The 18,926-nt window shown below is 35.1% G+C and overlaps 3 protein-coding genes across 3 annotated transcripts; all 3 read left to right on the top strand.

Annotated features, from left to right (window-relative positions):
* Nucleotides 1-1,735: 1,735 nt before the first annotated feature.
* LOC121311921 (sulfotransferase 6B1-like) lies at nucleotides 1,736-3,979 on the top strand. The gene is made up of 6 exons (XM_041244034.1): nucleotides 1,736-1,947; nucleotides 2,082-2,290; nucleotides 2,479-2,605; nucleotides 2,781-2,875; nucleotides 3,177-3,363; nucleotides 3,495-3,979. The coding sequence occupies exons 1-6, from the start codon at nucleotides 1,809-1,811 to the stop codon at nucleotides 3,611-3,613; spliced, it is 876 nt and encodes a 291-aa protein (XP_041099968.1). The 5' UTR covers nucleotides 1,736-1,808; the 3' UTR covers nucleotides 3,614-3,979.
* Nucleotides 3,980-8,541: 4,562 nt separating this feature from the next.
* On the top strand, nucleotides 8,542-10,665 carry LOC121311922 (sulfotransferase 6B1-like). Its single transcript, XM_041244035.1, has 6 exons — nucleotides 8,542-8,753; nucleotides 8,888-9,096; nucleotides 9,285-9,411; nucleotides 9,587-9,681; nucleotides 9,983-10,169; nucleotides 10,301-10,665. Exons 1-6 carry the CDS (start codon nucleotides 8,615-8,617, stop codon nucleotides 10,417-10,419), a joined length of 876 nt encoding a protein of 291 aa, XP_041099969.1. The 5' UTR covers nucleotides 8,542-8,614; the 3' UTR covers nucleotides 10,420-10,665.
* A 4,686-nt stretch (nucleotides 10,666-15,351) lies between these two features.
* LOC121311923 (sulfotransferase 6B1-like) lies at nucleotides 15,352-17,598 on the top strand. The gene is made up of 6 exons (XM_041244037.1): nucleotides 15,352-15,563; nucleotides 15,698-15,906; nucleotides 16,095-16,221; nucleotides 16,397-16,491; nucleotides 16,793-16,979; nucleotides 17,111-17,598. The coding sequence occupies exons 1-6, from the start codon at nucleotides 15,425-15,427 to the stop codon at nucleotides 17,227-17,229; spliced, it is 876 nt and encodes a 291-aa protein (XP_041099971.1). The 5' UTR covers nucleotides 15,352-15,424; the 3' UTR covers nucleotides 17,230-17,598.
* Nucleotides 17,599-18,926: the final 1,328 nt, after the last annotated feature.

Consider the following 18,926-nt stretch of genomic DNA (forward strand, 5'->3'; position numbering starts at 1 on the left):
CCTAAGAAAATAAATATGAGAAATGTTAGTTGAGAATTCAGTTCTGTGCAAGAAGGGGTATTGTCACTAGGGAAGTTTTTGTTTTGTTTTGTTTTTAGTAATCTGTTTCTCTTGTACGGTAATTTTAACAGTACCTCAGCCCACTAATGATTTGTGAACTTAAAGAAAAGAGGAAAGTGGCACAAAGTGTAAAAGTCCCTGTATTGCATTATCTTTCTTGATTTTGGTTGTGGTCAGCATACTTTAGAATGTTGTCATTCTACCTCGCAACTCAGTGGCTTAGTTTACACACAACCTTAACACGCAGTGCTGGAAGTGATTGAAAAAAGTATGTTAAAAAATGGCTTTATCTCCTGAGTCAGGATCAATCATTCAACAAGTTCCTTACAATAAAATCAAGTGTGCATGGAAAAATGGAAAGTGGTACGTGGTTTAATGTCTCATGCAGCTCAGAAGAGTCAATCCTCATCTGGCTTTCAGCCTCGGCCTGTTCACTTCTAGCATACAAAGACTTTCTTCGTCCTATAGGCCTGTATTATACTCCATCCCAATCTTTCTAACCAATCAGGTTGCTCCCTTGCTATAGATCACATCACAATACAGACATTAATATATGAAATGGAACAAATAAAAAGAAAAAAACTACAGCAGAGGAGAACAACATTAAATGGAATATTTCCAGAACTACACAACTATCCAAGAATAAAAAGCAAAATGTAATTTAGAAAATTCATTTCCATAAAGTAATAGTATATAATAGCAATGATTTGAGATTTCACTGCACTTCAGAAAAGTAAAATATTTGAAAAGATGGATTTATAATTTTAGGTGTGTGTATAAAACACAGAAGGGAATCAAACTGGCACTTTTTTTAATTACATTTTTGTGATTGTTTTTGGTAGGATTGTTTTTAGTGTCTAAAATTGAAACATCATAGCTTAAACTGTACATTAAAACAAGCAAATTGTATGAAATTGTGGTGAGGTGCCTCACGCCTGTGCGTAGTTTTTGTGTTTTATGTTATTGTAGGTGTATATATATTGGTGCACTGGGTATAAATGGGGATGTAGCAGAGGTGCTTTAAATGTATTTCAGCACAGGGATTACACAATCACTTCATGTGCAGATAAAATGTGTATTAGTATTTGGGCACGGGGAGTGCACAAAGTAGTTCATGTGCAGACTGTGCCGAGATTTAATTGAATGATTCATTAGCAATCAAGTCTCGATAGAGCTGCATAAAAGAGTCAGTGTTTCACACATACAGGGTTGTGTGTTCAGAGTGGAGAACGGGAGAGAAAAAGAGGTAGAACTTTAAAAACTAAAACATAACAAAAAATAATTATTTAATAAATCTGTGCATCGGCACTTTACTCATCATTCTGTGTCTGTCTACTTCCTGGCACAATGTCACCCACCAAGCTAATCTGTGACATAAATAAAAAAAATGAAAAAACTCTCTGAAACAGAGGAAAAAAGGTTTCATGAACTACAAACCTGATTTAAATAAAATGGGTTCTTAAAAAAAAGTAATTAACAAAACATTCCTTAAAACAAAAAGTTGTGTGAATATCCACCTCACATCTAGTGGTACTATTAAATGCCTCATCATCTTTACGAGAGAGACTTGATTACACCATTTCCTTCTGGTATGTTTCTTAAAACATTCCTTTACATAACTGATAGTTTCCGGTTCCCAGCTGAAAGATAGATATATAAAGAGAGAAATGTTTCTCATGCACCCAGATAACGCAGTATCTAGCTCTTTCTGAAGACATTTGACAAACTCTAAAGACATTCAACACAAGATGCCAGAACAGACTGAGCTCATTCACACCTTCAATGGCATTCCATTTTCTACAAGAGTATCAAAAGAGCTCCTTCAGTCCCTGGACACCTTTGAAGCCAGAGAAGACGACGTGTTATTAGTTTCATATCCAAAATCAGGTAAGACACATTTCTGAATATTATTTGATATCTTTCCGTGAACTTTACTAATTATTAAAAGTTGATCTATCAGAAATGGGTAGATCAGTATACACAGACTGCTTGACTGATGTGTGTTTTGAAACTCTTCCTAGGCACGCACTGGCTTGCAGAGATTATGAAGAATCTGTACCACAGCCACAATGAAGACAATGGGGTTAGCAAAGTGACACTGACATCACCTCTGGAGTTCGGAGATCTCTCCAAATTCGATGAGCTGAGAAACCTCCCCAACAAGAGGCTCATCCCAACACACCTCAACTATGAGATGATCCCAGTGCAGTTCAAAACAAAAAAATGCAAGGTAACAAAAAACAGCCATTATGTTTGTTGCTTTATCAAATAACACGACCATGAAATCGTAAAGTATCACAGCACAGTGCAGTAATAAAGGATACTACTTTTCAACATTACGCTGTGCAAACACCAAATTATTAAGAGATGGTGTCTGAATTACACAAACTAAAATTATTATCTTGTTCTTGCTTCCAGATGATTTATGTGATCAGAAATCCTAAGGACACCGCTGTTTCATTGTACCATTATTACAAGCAGAACCCCAATCTGCCCAAGATTGAGAAATGGTCCACCTTTTTAGAAATGTTCTTGAAAGGAGAAGGTAAATATGACTAATGTTTAGATTGAGATGGAAAAATGTGAAGAACATCAATTAAATCTGCATGTTGTTAAAAGAGTTACCACCATGTCCTTTTAATTTTCATATCAGACATGATATATGATGCAAAAGTGTTAATTTGATACAATAATTTGCTTTGCCTGTATTTGTATTGCAGTTGTGTGCGGTTCCTGGATTGACCATGTCCTTAGCTGGGAAAAGAGCAAAACTGATGAAAATGTCCTTGTTCTGTACTATGAGTCCTTAAAGCAGGTGAGTTCAAAATGGAGCACAGGCATGGACATCATCCATTTGATATTGTCTTACATTAGTGTAGAACTAAAAAGTCACTTTGAGGAATGAAGTTAACTGGAACAATCCCTGTTATATATCCCATAGCAGATGCACGTTGGGGAAATTTGTAGAAAACATTATTTAGATTCTTTGGAACATGATGGTCTGATTCTTTTCTTTTCCATGCTATCCCACTGGGGTTAATTCAATCAATTAACACCAATACATTTTGCCATTCCCTCAATGTAAAACTAAACTGTCAAATGTATGTTTTTCATAGGATCTTCCAAAACATGTCAAGGAGATCAGCACGTTTTTGGGCATCAATGTCACTGAAGATCAAGTCAAAGACATTTCAAAGAAATCTTCCTTCAGTGAAATGAAGGACAAGGCAGAGAAGGAGAAAGTGAATCCAAACCACACGGTCTGCGTACTGACTTCCAACAAGAAGCTGATATTTAGGAAAGGTAAGAGTTTCATCACCACTGAACTAAAACTAAAGCACTGCAATGCTAAAAGAGGGCATTGATAAGCCCAAAACAACAGGGTATTTATTAACTTATGCAAATAATACATTCAAATACTTTATGTCTTTCAGGTACTGTTGGTGACTGGAAAAATCATTTCACTTCCAAGCAGAATGCCAGGTTTGATGAGCTGTTCAGTGAAAAAATCAACTCCAGTGAATTAGCAAGACGTGTGGAATATGAGAGTTAGAATATAAAGACCAATTGCACACTTATTCTATTAATGATGTAAATAAACTGCAATACTGCAGAATGGGATTTTCCAATGTAATCTCTTGTCAAAACTGACTCCCTTGTTATTGGGTAAAATCTGTAAGTCATGTTACTTTCTGCTGGTAACAAGTCTGATTCACTTTGTGTTGGTGAATCAAAAGGAAAACATTTTTTTGTATTAAATGTATAAATATGCTTTTTTAAAAATAATATTTATTTATTTATTTAATTATTTGTGTATGCGTTTGGAATTGTTTTTTTCTTTTCAGTGGTTATTTTCTGTACAGCATTAATGTATAATAGATGTTAAATTCTTGCACTCAATAAAGATTTACAAATAACAGAATTACTGAATTCTAGTTATTATTGATAAGTGGACCCAGCAGCGTTGCTATTTGTATAAACTCTGATATCCTTGTTGGTACATCGTAAACCAATTATTGCCATACAACTATGGATCAACTGTGTTCCCCCTTCAAGTAATTTTCAATTGTTCATTATTATAAAAAGTGTTAAAATCAAACGTAGATTCAATTTTTAAAAAGCTGTATACTCTTCTTTACCTTATGAGCCTCTTCAGCAATTATCTTCCATTATACTTGCCTTGAAGAACAAACCACTCCAGTATATTTTTGTATCAGTAATGCTGGATTTACTGACATTATAGAATCAGCCATAATTATTTAACTTCTTATGAGTGCTTTTTGGTTTGATTTGTAAACTATTTGTAACACCCCCTCAGACAGGGGGCATGCAAAATTAGGTTAAAATATTTTTGCATGCTTAAGTCCAGGGCTTGTATCCAAAAGGTTACCGTTTCAAATCCCATCTTTGCCACTGACTGACTCACTGTGTGACCCTGAGCAAGTCACTTAGCCTCCTTGTGCTTCACCCTACGGATGAGATGTTAAATCAATGTCCTATTGTAAGTGACTCTGCATATAATGCACAGTTCACAGCCTACCTCTGTAAAGAGCTTTGTCATGGTGGTCCACTATGAAAGGCGCTATATAAAAAAATGAAGATATTATATTAAAACACAGAGGGGTTATTTTGAATATCAGAGCATATTTTGAAAACTCAGAGCAAAATATTATATAATAATTGATGAGGTTCTTTTTTATTCAGATAACAGAGCTAAAATACAGGGAACAGTGTCTCCAGGGAAAACACACACGTGATGCATACCAAATCAATGGAAATGTATTGATTGGACAGCATGTTTAAAATCCAATAAACCAACGTCTGTGCAGGGGAGGGAACATCACAGAGGAAAATCAGTATGACAAAATCTCACTTTAATTTCAGTACTATATACAATATAAAATATGCACTAATCAAATAAACATGTCAAATGATAATAATAAAACATGCAATCGCAAAATAAATGTGTGAAGGTTGATGGGCCATTATTGACCGTGTTACATATTCCCTACCATATGTTTTATAAAATAAAGCCACAGCTTACGGTAAACATTAACTTGTGTAACACTGATGGCTCTAATATGCACAGGATGTAATGACACATCTCATGGTTTTGTGACACTAATTCAGTCTTGTATTTGTAAAGAAATTTCACAACTTGTTCCACTGCATCTATTGTCTTGTCATATTTTTAAGATAGAGGTACCGGTAGAAGCAAAATCAATTTTTCCCTGATTTGTTCCTTTCCCTTCCAGAATTAGAATTAGAAACAACAATTATTACAAAAATATTTGGGTGTCAATTATATGGTGAAAAAAGTTATCCTCTTTGTTAATTATTTGAACGTAGAATAATATAATAAATAATATAATTATCTAGCAGACGCTTTAATCCAAAGCAACTTGCAGAGACTAGGGTGTGAACTATGCATTAACAGCTGCTGCAGCTGCACAGTCACTTGCAATAGGACCTCGGTTTTACGCCTCCTCCAAAGGACAGAGCACAAGGAGGTTAATGACTTGCTCAGGGTCACATTCATTGAGTCAGCAGTTGAGCAGGGATTTGAACTGGGGACCTACTGGCAAGAAGCCCTTTGCTTTAACCACAAAGTTAACGACATCATTATCTGCTGGAACTCCACCAGGACATTAACTTCAGAATAGATTTTTTTATATACAAATGCAAGTTGAATAAAACTAAGTACCCTTGTCAATGTTTCATATTTTACCTGTTGTATTATCTTCAATCCATCAGGTCAATTAATAACAAAAAGGCAATACAAACTATATGCATGGTATTGTATAGGCTTTAACAATATAAAATTTCCCTGAAGAAGTGAACATGATGAGTTCTAACCTGCCTCCCACTTTCCATGAATTGCCCAGAGCTAACCAAATCACACCGGTGTGCATCGCTTACTTCAGAATCACAACATGGGAGACATGGCCGGACACAACACAAGCGTTCTTCAGTTTGAAATTTGCATTACATTTTTTGTTTGTTTCTTCTATCCAAATTGGTGTGTCCGAGAATTACATTTGGAGATAAACTTTCTAAATTGTATGTCTTAACTTAGAATCTGTTCTAAATCTCTGCTCCGTTCAATTGAGTGACAACTGGATTCTGCATTCTGAATCACACTTTATTACCAAACCCACAAGTTCATATTTTCTATAAACACTTTGATTGTATGTATGCGGCTGTTTAAGTTTTTTTTTCGTTTGTTTTTTCTGTACAGTAATTGTAACAGAACTAAGCTTACAAAAGATTTTGAGAATCCTGAGAAAAGAGGAAAGTGACACCCAACTTAAATTGTGCAAAAATCCCAGGTTTGGTTGTGGTCAGACTGTTATGGAGGTTTGTCACTACGTTTCTATTACGCCACTCAATGGCTTAGTTTACATGCAACCTTCACATGAAAAAAAAAAAAAAAAAAAACATGGAAAAACTTGACCCGCACCTTAGTTACAATGGAAGAAATAAGAGCCGTTTGACCATACCAATGTATTTAGGGTTAGGAAAAGCAATAGCTAGCAATTATTTGACAAGGAGTTCCCCTTATTTAGGTTTTACTAAGAAACGTGAATTCTGTGCATATCTTCCACACATTTTTGCATTTGAAGAGCTCACATTCCTGCTTGTGAAGCCAAGCAGCAATTGCTGGCCTGATACTTCCCTGATATTGTGTCTGGTGGCTAACTCCGTCTTAGAGAATAGCTCGGCTTTGAGCTCAACTGTGTTCGCGCTAAGAAAATAAATATAATAAATGTTTGTTGAGAATTCAATTCTATGCAAGAAGGGGTCATTTTCACTAGGGAAGTTTTTATTTATTTATTCTGTTTTTATCATTTGTTTGTCTTGTATGGTCATTGTAACGGTACCTCACCCACTAATGATTTTGTGAGGTTAAAGAAAAGAGTGGCAAAAAGTGTAAAAGTCCCTGTATTGCATTATCTTTCTTGATTTTGGTTGTGGTCAGCATACTATAGAATGTTGTCATTCTACCTCGCAACTCAGTGGCTTAGTTTACACACAACCTTAACACGCAGTGCTGGAAGTGATTGAAAAAAGTATGTTAAAAAATGGCTTTATCTCCTGAGTCAGGATCAATCATTCAACAAGTTCCTTACAATAAAATCAAGTGTGCATGGAAAAATGGAAAGTGGTACGTGGTTTAATGTCTCATGCAGCTCAGAAGAGTCAATCCTCATCTGGCTTTCAGCCTCGGCCTGTTCACTTCTAGCATACAAAGACTTTCTTCGTCCTATAGGCCTGTATTATACTCCATCCCAATCTTTCTAACCAATCAGGTTGCTCCCTTGCTATAGATCACATCACAATACAGACATTAATATATGAAATGGAACAAATAAAAAGAAAAAAACTACAGCAGAGGAGAACAACATTAAATGGAATATTTCCAGAACTACACAACTATCCAAGAATAAAAAGCAAAATGTAATTTAGAAAATTCATTTCCATAAAGTAATAGTATATAATAGCAATGATTTGAGATTTCACTGCACTTCAGAAAAGTAAAATATTATTTGAAAAGAGATGGATTTATAATTTTAGGTGTGTGTATAAAACACAGAAGGGAATCAAACTGGCACTTTTTTTAATTACATTTTTGTGATTGTTTTTGGTAGGATTGTTTTTAGTGTCTAAAATTGAAACATCATAGCTTAAACTGTACATTAAAACAAGCAAATTGTATGAAATTGTGGTGAGGTGCCTCACGCCTGTGCGTAGTTTTTGTGTTTTATGTTATTGTAGGTGTATATATATTGGTGCACTGGGTATAAATGGGGATGTAGCAGAGGTGCTTTAAATGTATTTCAGCACAGGGATTACACAATCACTTCATGTGCAGATAAAATGTGTATTAGTGGTGGGCACAGGGAGTGCACAAAGTAGTTCATGTGCAGACTGTGCCGAGATTCAATTGAATGATTGATTAGCAATCAAGTCTCGATAGAGCTGCATAAAAGAGTCAGTGTTTCACACATACAGGGTTGTGTGTTCAGAGTGGAGAACGGGAGAGAGAAGGAGGTAGAACTTTAAAAACTAAAACATAACAAAAAATAATTATTTAATAAATCTGTGCATCGGCACTTTACTCATCATTCTGTGTCTATCTACTTCCTGGCACAATGTCACCCACCAAGCTAATCTGTGACATAAATAAAAAAAATGAAAAAACTCTCTGAAACAGAGGAAAAAAGGTTTCATGAACTACAAACCTGATTTAAATAAAATGGGTTCTTAAAAAAAAGTAATTAACAAAACATTCCTTAAAACAAAAAGTTGTGTGAATATCCACCTCACATCTAGTGGTACTATTAAATGCCTCATCATCTTTACGAGAGAGACTTGATTACACCATTTCCTTCTGGTATGTTTCTTAAAACATTCCTTTACATAACTGATAGTTTCCGGTTCCCAGCTGAAAGACAGATATATAAAGAGAGAAATGTTTCTCATGCACCCAGATAACGCAGTATCTAGCTCTTTCTGAAGACATTTGACAAACTCTAAAGACATTCAACACAAGATGCCAGAACAGACTGAGCTCATTCACACCTTCAATGGCATTCCATTTTCTACAAGAGTATCAAAAGAGCTCCTTCAGTCCCTGGACACCTTTGAAGCCAGAGAAGACGACGTGTTATTAGTTTCATATCCAAAATCAGGTAAGACACATTTCTGAATATTATTTGATATCTTTCCGTGAACTTTACTAATTATTAAAAGTTGATCTATCAGAAATGGGTAGATCAGTATACACAGACTGCTTGACTGATGTGTGTTTTGAAACTCTTCCTAGGCACGCACTGGCTTGCAGAGATTATGAAGAATCTGTACCACAGCCACAATGAAGACAATGGGGTTAGCAAAGTGACACTGACATCACCTCTGGAGTTCGGAGATCTCTCCAAATTCGATGAGCTGAGAAACCTCCCCAACAAGAGGCTCATCCCAACACACCTCAACTATGAGATGATCCCAGTGCAGTTCAAAACAAAAAAATGCAAGGTAACAAAAAACAGCCATTATGTTTGTTGCTTTATCAAATAACACGACCATGAAATCGTAAAGTATCACAGCACAGTGCAGTAATAAAGGATACTACTTTTCAACATTACGCTGTGCAAACACCAAATTATTAAGAGATGGTGTCTGAATTACACAAACTAAAATTATTATCTTGTTCTTGCTTCCAGATGATTTATGTGATCAGAAATCCTAAGGACACCGCTGTTTCATTGTACCATTATTACAAGCAGAACCCCAATCTGCCCAAGATTGAGAAATGGTCCACCTTTTTAGAAATGTTCTTGAAAGGAGAAGGTAAATATGACTAATGTTTAGATTGAGATGGAAAAATGTGAAGAACATCAATTAAATCTGCATGTTGTTAAAAGAGTTACCACCATGTCCTTTTAATTTTCATATCAGACATGATATATGATGCAAAAGTGTTAATTTGATACAATAATTTGCTTTGCCTGTATTTGTATTGCAGTTGTGTGCGGTTCCTGGATTGACCATGTCCTTAGCTGGGAAAAGAGCAAAACTGATGAAAATGTCCTTGTTCTGTACTATGAGTCCTTAAAGCAGGTGAGTTCAAAATGGAGCACAGGCATGGACATCATCCATTTGATATTGTCTTACATTAGTGTAGAACTAAAAAGTCACTTTGAGGAATGAAGTTAACTGGAACAATCCCTGTTATATATCCCATAGCAGATGCACGTTGGGGAAATTTGTAGAAAACATTATTTAGATTCTTTGGAACATGATGGTCTGATTCTTTTCTTTTCCATGCTATCCCACTGGGGTTAATTCAATCAATTAACACCAATACATTTTGCCATTCCCTCAATGTAAAACTAAACTGTCAAATGTATGTTTTTCATAGGATCTTCCAAAACATGTCAAGGAGATCAGCACGTTTTTGGGCATCAATGTCACTGAAGATCAAGTCAAAGACATTTCAAAGAAATCTTCCTTCAGTGAAATGAAGGACAAGGCAGAGAAGGAGAAAGTGAATCCAAACCACACGGTCTGCGTACTGACTTCCAACAAGAAGCTGATATTTAGGAAAGGTAAGAGTTTCATCACCACTGAACTAAAACTAAAGCACTGCAATGCTAAAAGAGGGCATTGATAAGCCCAAAACAACAGGGTATTTATTAACTTATGCAAATAATACATTCAAATACTTTATGTCTTTCAGGTACTGTTGGTGACTGGAAAAATCATTTCACTTCCAAGCAGAATGCCAGGTTTGATGAGCTGTTCAGTGAAAAAATCAACTCCAGTGAATTAGCAAGACGTGTGGAATATGAGAGTTAGAATATAAAGACCAATTGCACACTTATTCTATTAATGATGTAAATAAACTGCAATACTGCAGAATGGGATTTTCCAATGTAATCTCTTGTCAAAACTGACTCCCTTGTTATTGGGTAAAATCTGTAAGTCATGTTACTTTCTGCTGGTAACAAGTCTGATTCACTTTGTGTTGGTGAATCAAAAGGAAAACATTTTTTTGTATTAAATGTATAAATATGCTTTTTTAAAAATAATATTTATTTATTTATTTAATTATTTGTGTATGCGTTTGGAATTGTTTTTTTTCTTTTCAGTGGTTATTTTCTGTACAGCATTAATGTATAATAGATGTTAAATTCTTGCACTCAATAAAGATTTACAAATAACAGAATTACTGAATTCTAGTTATTATTGATGAGTGGACCCAGCAGCGTTGCTATTTGTATAAACTCTGATATCCTTGTTGGTACATCGTAAACCAATTATTGCCATACAACTATGGATCAACTGTGTTCCCCCTTCAAGTAATTTTCAATTGTTCATTATTATAAAAAGTGTTAAAATCAAAAGTAGATTCAATTTTTAAAAAGCTGTATACTCTTCTTTACCTTATGAGCCTCTTCAGCAATTATCTTCCATTATACTTGCCTTGAAGAACAAACCACTCCAGTATATTTTTGTATCAGTAATGCTGGATTTACTAACATTATAGAATCAGCCATAATTATTTAACTTCTTATGAGTGCTTTTTGGTTTGATTTGTAAACTATTTGTAACACCCCCTCAGACAGGGGGCATGCAAAATTAGGTTAAAATATTTTTGCATGCTTAAGTCCAGGGCTTGTATCCAAAAGGTTACCGGTTCAAATCCCATCTTTGCCACTGACTGACTCACTGTGTGACCCTGAGCAAGTCACTTAGCCTCCTTGTGCTTCACCCTACGGATGAGATGTTAAATCAATGTCCTATTGTAAGTGACTCTGCATATAATGCACAGTTCACAGCCTACCTCTGTAAAGAGCTTTGTCATGGTGGTCCACTATGAAAGGCGCTATATAAAAAAATGAAGATATTATATTAAAACACAGAGGGGTTATTTTGAATATCAGAGCATATTTTGAAAACTCAGAGCAAAATATTATATAATAATTGATGAGGTTCTTTTTTATTCAGATAACAGAGCTAAAATACAGGGAACAGTGTCTCCAGGGAAAACACACACGTGATGCATACCAAATCAATGGAAATGTATTGATTTGACAGCATGTTTAAAATCCAATAAACCAATGTCTGTGCAGGGGAGGGAACATCACAGAGGAAAATCAGTATGACAAAATCTCACTTTAATTTCAGTACTATATACAATATAAAATATGCACTAATCAAATAAACATGTCAAATTATAATAATAAAACATGCAATCGCAAAATAAATGTGTGAAGGTTGATGGGCCATTATTGACCGTGTTACATATTCCCTACCATATGTTTTATAAAATAAAGCCACAGCTTACGGTAAACATTAACTTGTGTAACACTGATGGCTCTAATATGCACAGGATGTAATGACACATCTCATGGTTTTGTGACACTAATTCAGTCTTGTATTTGTAAAGAAATTTCACAACTTGTTCCACTGCATCTATTGTCTTGTCATATTTTTAAGATAGAGGTACCGGTAGAAGCAAAATCAATTTTTCCCTGATTTGTTCCTTTCCCTTCCAGAATTAGAATTAGAAACAACAATTATTACAAAAATATTTGGGTGTCAATTATATGGTGAAAAAAGTTATCCTCTTTGTTAATTATTTGAACGTAGAATAATATAATAAATAATATAATTATCTAGCAGACGCTTTAATCCAAAGCAACTTGCAGAGACTAGGGTGTGAACTATGCATTCAACAGCTGCTGCTGCTGCACAGTCACTTACAATAGGACCTCGGTTTTACGTCTCATCCAAAGGACAGAGCACAAGGAGGTTAATGACTTGCTCAGGGTCACATTCATTGATTCAGCAGTTGAGCAGGGATTTGAACTGGGGACCTACTGGCAAGAAGCCCTTTGCTTTAACCACAAAGTTAACGACATCATTATCTGCTGGAACTCCACCAGGACATTAACTTCAGAATAGATTTTTTTATATACAAATGCAAGTTGAATAAAACTAAGTACCCTTGTCAATGTTTCATATTTTACCTGTTGTATTATCTTCAATCCATCAGGTCAATTAATAACAAAAAGGCAATACAAACTATATGCATGGTATTGTATAGGCTTTAACAATATAAAAATTCCCTGAAGAAGTGAACATGATGAGTTCTAACCTGCCTCCCACTTTCCATGGAATTGCCCAGAGCTAACCAAATCACACCGGTGTGCATCGTTTACTTCAGAATCACAACATGGGAGACATGGCAGGACACAACACAAGCGTTCTTCAGTTTGAAATTTGCATTACATTTTTTGTTTGTTTCTTCTATCCAAATTGGTGTGTCCGAGAATTACATTTGGAGATAAACTTTCTAAATTGTATGTCTTAACTTAGAATCTGTTCTAAATCTCTGCTCCGTTCAATTGAGTGACAACTGGATTCTGCATTCTGAATCACACTTTATTACCAAACCCACAAGTTCATATTTTCTATAAACACTTTGATTGTATGTATGCGGCTGTTTAAGTTTTTTTTTCGTTTGTTTTTTCTGTACAGTAATTGTAACAGAACTAAGCTTACAAAAGATTTTGAGAATCCTGAGAAAAGAGGAAAGTGACACCCAACTTAAATTGTGCAAAAATCCCAGGTTTGGTTGTGGTCAGACGGTTATGGAGGTTTGTCACTACGTTTCTATTACGCCACTCAATGGCTTAGTTTACATGCAACCTTCACATGAGAAAAAAAAAAAAAAAAAACATGGAAAAACTTGACCCGCACATTAGTTACAATGGAAGAAATAAGAGCCGTTTTACCATACCAATGTATTTAGGGTTAGGAAAAGCAATAGCTAGCAATGATTTGACAAGGAGTTCCCCTTATTTAGGTTTTACTAAGAAACGTGAATTCTGTGCATATCTTCCACACATTTTTGCATTTGAAGAGCTCACATTCCTGCTTGTGAAGCCAAGCAGCAATTGCTGGCCTGATACTTCCCTGATATTGTGTCTGGTGGCTAACTCCGTCTTAGAGAATAGCTCGGCTTTGAGCTCAACTGTGTTCGCGCTAAGAAAATAAATATAATAAATGTTTGTTGAGAATTCAATTCTATGCAAGAAGGGGTCATTTTCACTAGGGAAGTTTTTATTTATTTATTTATTTATCATTTGTTTGTCTTGTATGGTCATTGTAACGGTACCTCACCCACTAATGATTTTGTGAGGTTAAAGAAAAGAGTGGCAAAAAGTGTAAAAGTCCCTGTATTGCATTATCTTTCTTGATTTTGGTTGTGGTCAGCATACTATAGAATGTTGTCATTCTACCTCGCAACTCAGTGGCTTAGTTTACACACAACCTTAACACGCAGTGCTGGAAGTGATTGAAAAAAGTATGTTAAAAAATGGCTTTATCTCCTGAGTCAGGATCAATCATTCAACAAGTTCCTTACAATAAAATCAAGTGTGCATGGAAAAATGGAAAGTGGTACGTGGTTTAATGTCTCATGCAGCTCAGAAGAGTCAATCCTCATCTGGCTTTCAGCCTCGGCCTGTTCACTTCTAGCATACAAAGACTTTCTTCGTCCTATAGGCCTGTATTATACTCCATCCCAATCTTTCTAACCAATCAGGTTGCTCCCTTGCTATAGATCACATCACAATACAGACATTAATATATGAAATGGAACAAATAAAAAGAAAAAAACTACAGCAGAGGAGAACAACATTAAATGGAATATTTCCAGAACTACACAACTATCCAAGAATAAAAAGCAAAATGTAATTTAGAAAATTCATTTCCATAAAGTAATAGTATATAATAGCAATGATTTGAGATTTCACTGCACTTCAGAAAAGTAAAATATTATTTGAAAAGATGGATTTATAATTTTAGGTGTGTGTATAAAACACAGAAGGGAATCAAACTGGCACTTTTTTTAATTACATTTTTGTGATTGTTTTTGGTAGGATTGTTTTTAGTGTCTAAAATTGAAACATCATAGCTTAAACTGTACATTAAAACAAGCAAATTGTATGAAATTGTGGTGAGGTGCCTCACGCCTGTGCGTAGTTTTTGTGTTTTATGTTATTGTAGGTGTATATATATTGGTGCACTGGGTATAAATGGGGATGTAGCAGAGGTGCTTTAAATGTATTTCAGCACAGGGATTACACAATCACTTCATGTGCAGATAAAATAAAATGTAGTATAGTATTTGGGCACAGTGAGTGCACAAAGTAGTTCATGTGCAGACTGTGCCGAGATTTCATTGAATGATTCATTAGCAATCAAGTCTCGATAGAGCTGCATAAAAGAGTCAGTGTTTCACACATACAGGGTTGTGTGTTCAGAGTGGAGAACGGGAGAGAGAAGGAGGTAGAACTTTAAAAACTAAAACATAACAAAAAATAATTATTTAATAAATCTGTGCATCGGCACTTTACTCATCATTCTGTGTCTATCTACTTCCTGGCACAATGTCACCCACCAAGCTAATCTGTGACATAAATAAAAAAAATGAAAAAACTCTCTGAAACAGAGGAAAAAAGGTTTCATGAACTACAAACCTGATTTAAATAAAATGGGTTCTTAAAAAAAAGTAATTAACAAAACATTCCTTAAAACAAAAAGTTGTGTGAATATCCACCTCACATCTAGTGGTACTATTAAATGCCTCATCATCTTTACGAGAGAGACTTGATTACACCATTTCCTTCTGGTATGTTTCTTAAAACATTCCTTTACATAACTGATAGTTTCCGGTTCCCAGCTGAAAGATAGATATATAAAGAGAGAAATGTTTCTCATGCACCCAGATAACGCAGTATCTAGCTCTTTCTGAAGACATTTGACAAACTCTAAAGACATTCAACACAAGATGCCAGAACAGACTGAGCTCATTCACACCTTCAATGGCATTCCATTTTCTACAAGAGTATCAAAAGAGCTCCTTCAGTCCCTGGACACCTTTGAAGCCAGAGAAGACGACGTGTTATTAGTTTCATATCCAAAATCAGGTAAGACACATTTCTGAATATTATTTGATATCTTTCCGTGAACTTTACTAATTATTAAAAGTTGATCTATCAGAAATGGGTAGATCAGTATACACAGACTGCTTGACTGATGTGTGTTTTGAAACTCTTCCTAGGCACGCACTGGCTTGCAGAGATTATGAAGAATCTGTACCACAGCCACAATGAAGACAATGGGGTTAGCAAAGTGACACTGACATCACCTCTGGAGTTCGGAGATCTCTCCAAATTCGATGAGCTGAGAAACCTCCCCAACAAGAGGCTCATCCCAACACACCTCAACTATGAGATGATCCCAGTGCAGTTCAAAACAAAAAAATGCAAGGTAACAAAAAACAGCCATTATGTTTGTTGCTTTATCAAATAACACGATCATGAAATCGTAAAGTATCACAGCACAGTGCAGTAATAAAGGATACTACTTTTCAACATTACGCTGTGCAAACACCAAATTATTAAGAGATGGTGTCTGAATTACACAAACTAAAATTATTATCTTGTTCTTGCTTCCAGATGATTTATGTGATCAGAAATCCTAAGGACACCGCTGTTTCATTGTACCATTATTACAAGCAGAACCCCAATCTGCCCAAGATTGAGAAATGGTCCACCTTTTTAGAAATGTTCTTGAAAGGAGAAGGTAAATATGACTAATGTTTAGATTGAGATGGAAAAATGTGAAGAACATCAATTAAATCTGCATGTTGTTAAAAGAGTTACCACCATGTCCTTTTAATTTTCATATCAGACATGATATATGATGCAAAAGTGTTAATTTGATACAATAATTTGCTTTGCCTGTATTTGTATTGCAGTTGTGTGCGGTTCCTGGATTGACCATGTCCTTAGCTGGGAAAAGAGCAAAACTGATGAAAATGTCCTTGTTCTGTACTATGAGTCCTTAAAGCAGGTGAGTTCAAAATGGAGCACAGGCATGGACATCATCCATTTGATATTGTCTTACATTAGTGTAGAACTAAAAAGTCACTTTGAGGAATGAAGTTAACTGGAACAATCCCTGTTATATATCCCATAGCAGATGCACGTTGGGGAAATTTGTAGAAAACACTATTTAGATTCTTTGGAACATGATGGTCTGATTCTTTTCTTTTCCATGCTATCCCACTGGGGTTAATTCAATCAATTAACACCAATACATTTTGCCATTCCCTCAATGTAAAACTAAACTGTCAAATGTATGTTTTTCATAGGATCTTCCAAAACATGTCAAGGAGATCAGCACGTTTTTGGGCATCAATGTCACTGAAGATCAAGTCAAAGACATTTCAAAGAAATCTTCCTTCAGTGAAATGAAGGACAAGGCAGAGAAGGAGAAAGTGAATCCAAACCACACGGTCTGCGTACTGACTTCCAACAAGAAGCTGATATTTAGGAAAGGTAAGAGTTTCATCACCACTGAACTAAAACTAAAGCACTGCAATGCTAAAAGAGGGCATTGATAAGCCCAAAACAACAGGGTATTTATTAACTTATGCAAATAATACATTCAAATACTTTATGTCTTTCAGGTACTGTTGGTGACTGGAAAAATCATTTCACTTCCAAGCAGAATGCCAGGTTTGATGAGCTGTTCAGTGAAAAAATCAACTCCAGTGAATTAGCAAGACGTGTGGAATATGAGAGTTAGAATATAAAGACCAATTGCACACTTATTCTATTAATGATGTAAATAAACTGCAATACTGCAGAATGGGATTTTCCAATGTAATCTCTTGTCAAAACTGACTCCCTTGTTATTGGGTAAAATCTGTAAGTCATGTTACTTTCTGCTGGTAACAAGTCTGATTCACTTTGTGTTGGTGAATCAAAAGGAAAACATTTTTTTGTATTAAATGTATAAATATGCTTTTTTAAAAATAATATTTATTTATTTATTTAATTATTTGTGTATGCGTTTGGAATTGTTTTTTTCTGTTCAGTGGTTATTTTCTGTACAGCATTAATGTATAATAGATGTTAAATTCTTGCACTCAATAAAGATTTACAAATAACAGAATTACTGAATTCTAGTTATTATTGATAAGTGGACCCAGCAGCGTTGCTATTTGTATAAACTCTGATATCCTTGTTGGTACATCGTAAACCAATTATTGCCATACAACTATGGATCAACTGTGTTCCCCCTTCAAGTAATTTTCAATTGTTCATTATTATAAAAAGTGTTAAAATCAAACGTAGATTCAATTTTTAAAAAGCTGTATACTCTTCTTTACCTTATGAGCCTCTTCAGCAATTATCTTCCATTATACTTGCCTTGAAGAACAAACCACTCCAGTATATTTTTGTATCAGTAATGCTGGATTTACTAACATTATAGAATCAGCCATAATTATTTAACTTCTTATGAGTGCTTTTTGGTTTGATTTGTAAACTATTTGTAACACCCCCTCAGACAGGGGGCATGCAAAATTAGGTTAAAATATTTTTGCATGCTTAAGTCCAGGGCTTGTATCCAAAAGGTTACCGGTTCAAATCCCATCTTTGCCACTGACTGACTCACTGTGTGACCCTGAGCAAGTCACTTAGCCTCCTTGTGCTCCATCCTACGGATGAGATGTTAAATCAATGTCCTATTGTAAGTGACTCTGCATATAATGCACAGTTCACAGCCTACCTCTGTAAAGAGCTTTGTCATGGTGGTCCACTATGAAAGGCGCTATATAAAAAATGAAGATATTATATTAAAACACAGAGGGGTTATTTTGAATATCAGAGCATATTTTGAAAACTCAGAGCAAAATATTATATAATAATTGATGAGGTTCTTTTTTATTCAGATAGCAGAGCTAAAATACAGGGAACAGTGTCTCTGGGAAAAACACACACGTGATGCATACCAAATCAATGGAAATGTATTGATTGGACAGCATGTTTAAAATCCAATAAACCAATGTCTGTGCAGGGGAGGGAACATCACAGAGGAAAATCAGTATGACAAAATCTCACTTTAATTTCAGTACCATATACAATATAAAATATGCACTAATCAAATAAACATGTCAAATTATAATAATAAAACATGCAATCGCAAAATAAATGTGTGAAGGTTGATGGGCCATTATTGACCGTGTTACATATTCCCTACCATATGTTTTATAAAATAAAGCCACAGCTTACGGTAAACATTAACTTGTGTAACACTGATGGCTCTAATATGCACAGGATGTAATGACACATCTCATGGTTTTGTGACACTAATTCAGTCTTGTATTTGTAAAGAAATTTCACAACTTGTTCCACTGCATCTATTGTCTTGTCATATTTTTAAGATAGAGGTACCGGTAGAAGCAAAATCAATTTTTCCCTGATTTGTTCCTTTCCCTT

Source organism: Polyodon spathula, unplaced genomic scaffold, assembly GCF_017654505.1.
Source record: "Polyodon spathula isolate WHYD16114869_AA unplaced genomic scaffold, ASM1765450v1 scaffolds_3370, whole genome shotgun sequence".
Taxonomy (NCBI): Eukaryota; Metazoa; Chordata; class Actinopteri; order Acipenseriformes; family Polyodontidae; genus Polyodon; species Polyodon spathula.

Excerpts from the sequence above, each read along its gene's own strand:
- LOC121311921 (XM_041244034.1), top strand. The coding sequence starts at position 1,809 with ATGCCAGAACAGACTGAGCTCATTCACACCTTCAATGGCATTCCATTT. Across the intron at positions 2,291-2,478 it reads TCAAAACAAAAAAATGCAAG|ATGATTTATGTGATCAGAAA; the intron begins GTAACAAAAAAC and ends TCTTGCTTCCAG. Across the intron at positions 3,364-3,494 it reads GAAGCTGATATTTAGGAAAG|GTACTGTTGGTGACTGGAAA; the intron begins GTAAGAGTTTCA and ends TATGTCTTTCAG.
- LOC121311922 (XM_041244035.1), top strand. The coding sequence starts at position 8,615 with ATGCCAGAACAGACTGAGCTCATTCACACCTTCAATGGCATTCCATTT. Across the intron at positions 8,754-8,887 it reads AGTTTCATATCCAAAATCAG|GCACGCACTGGCTTGCAGAG; the intron begins GTAAGACACATT and ends AACTCTTCCTAG. Across the intron at positions 10,170-10,300 it reads GAAGCTGATATTTAGGAAAG|GTACTGTTGGTGACTGGAAA; the intron begins GTAAGAGTTTCA and ends TATGTCTTTCAG.
- LOC121311923 (XM_041244037.1), top strand. The coding sequence starts at position 15,425 with ATGCCAGAACAGACTGAGCTCATTCACACCTTCAATGGCATTCCATTT. Across the intron at positions 15,564-15,697 it reads AGTTTCATATCCAAAATCAG|GCACGCACTGGCTTGCAGAG; the intron begins GTAAGACACATT and ends AACTCTTCCTAG. Across the intron at positions 16,492-16,792 it reads ACTATGAGTCCTTAAAGCAG|GATCTTCCAAAACATGTCAA; the intron begins GTGAGTTCAAAA and ends TGTTTTTCATAG.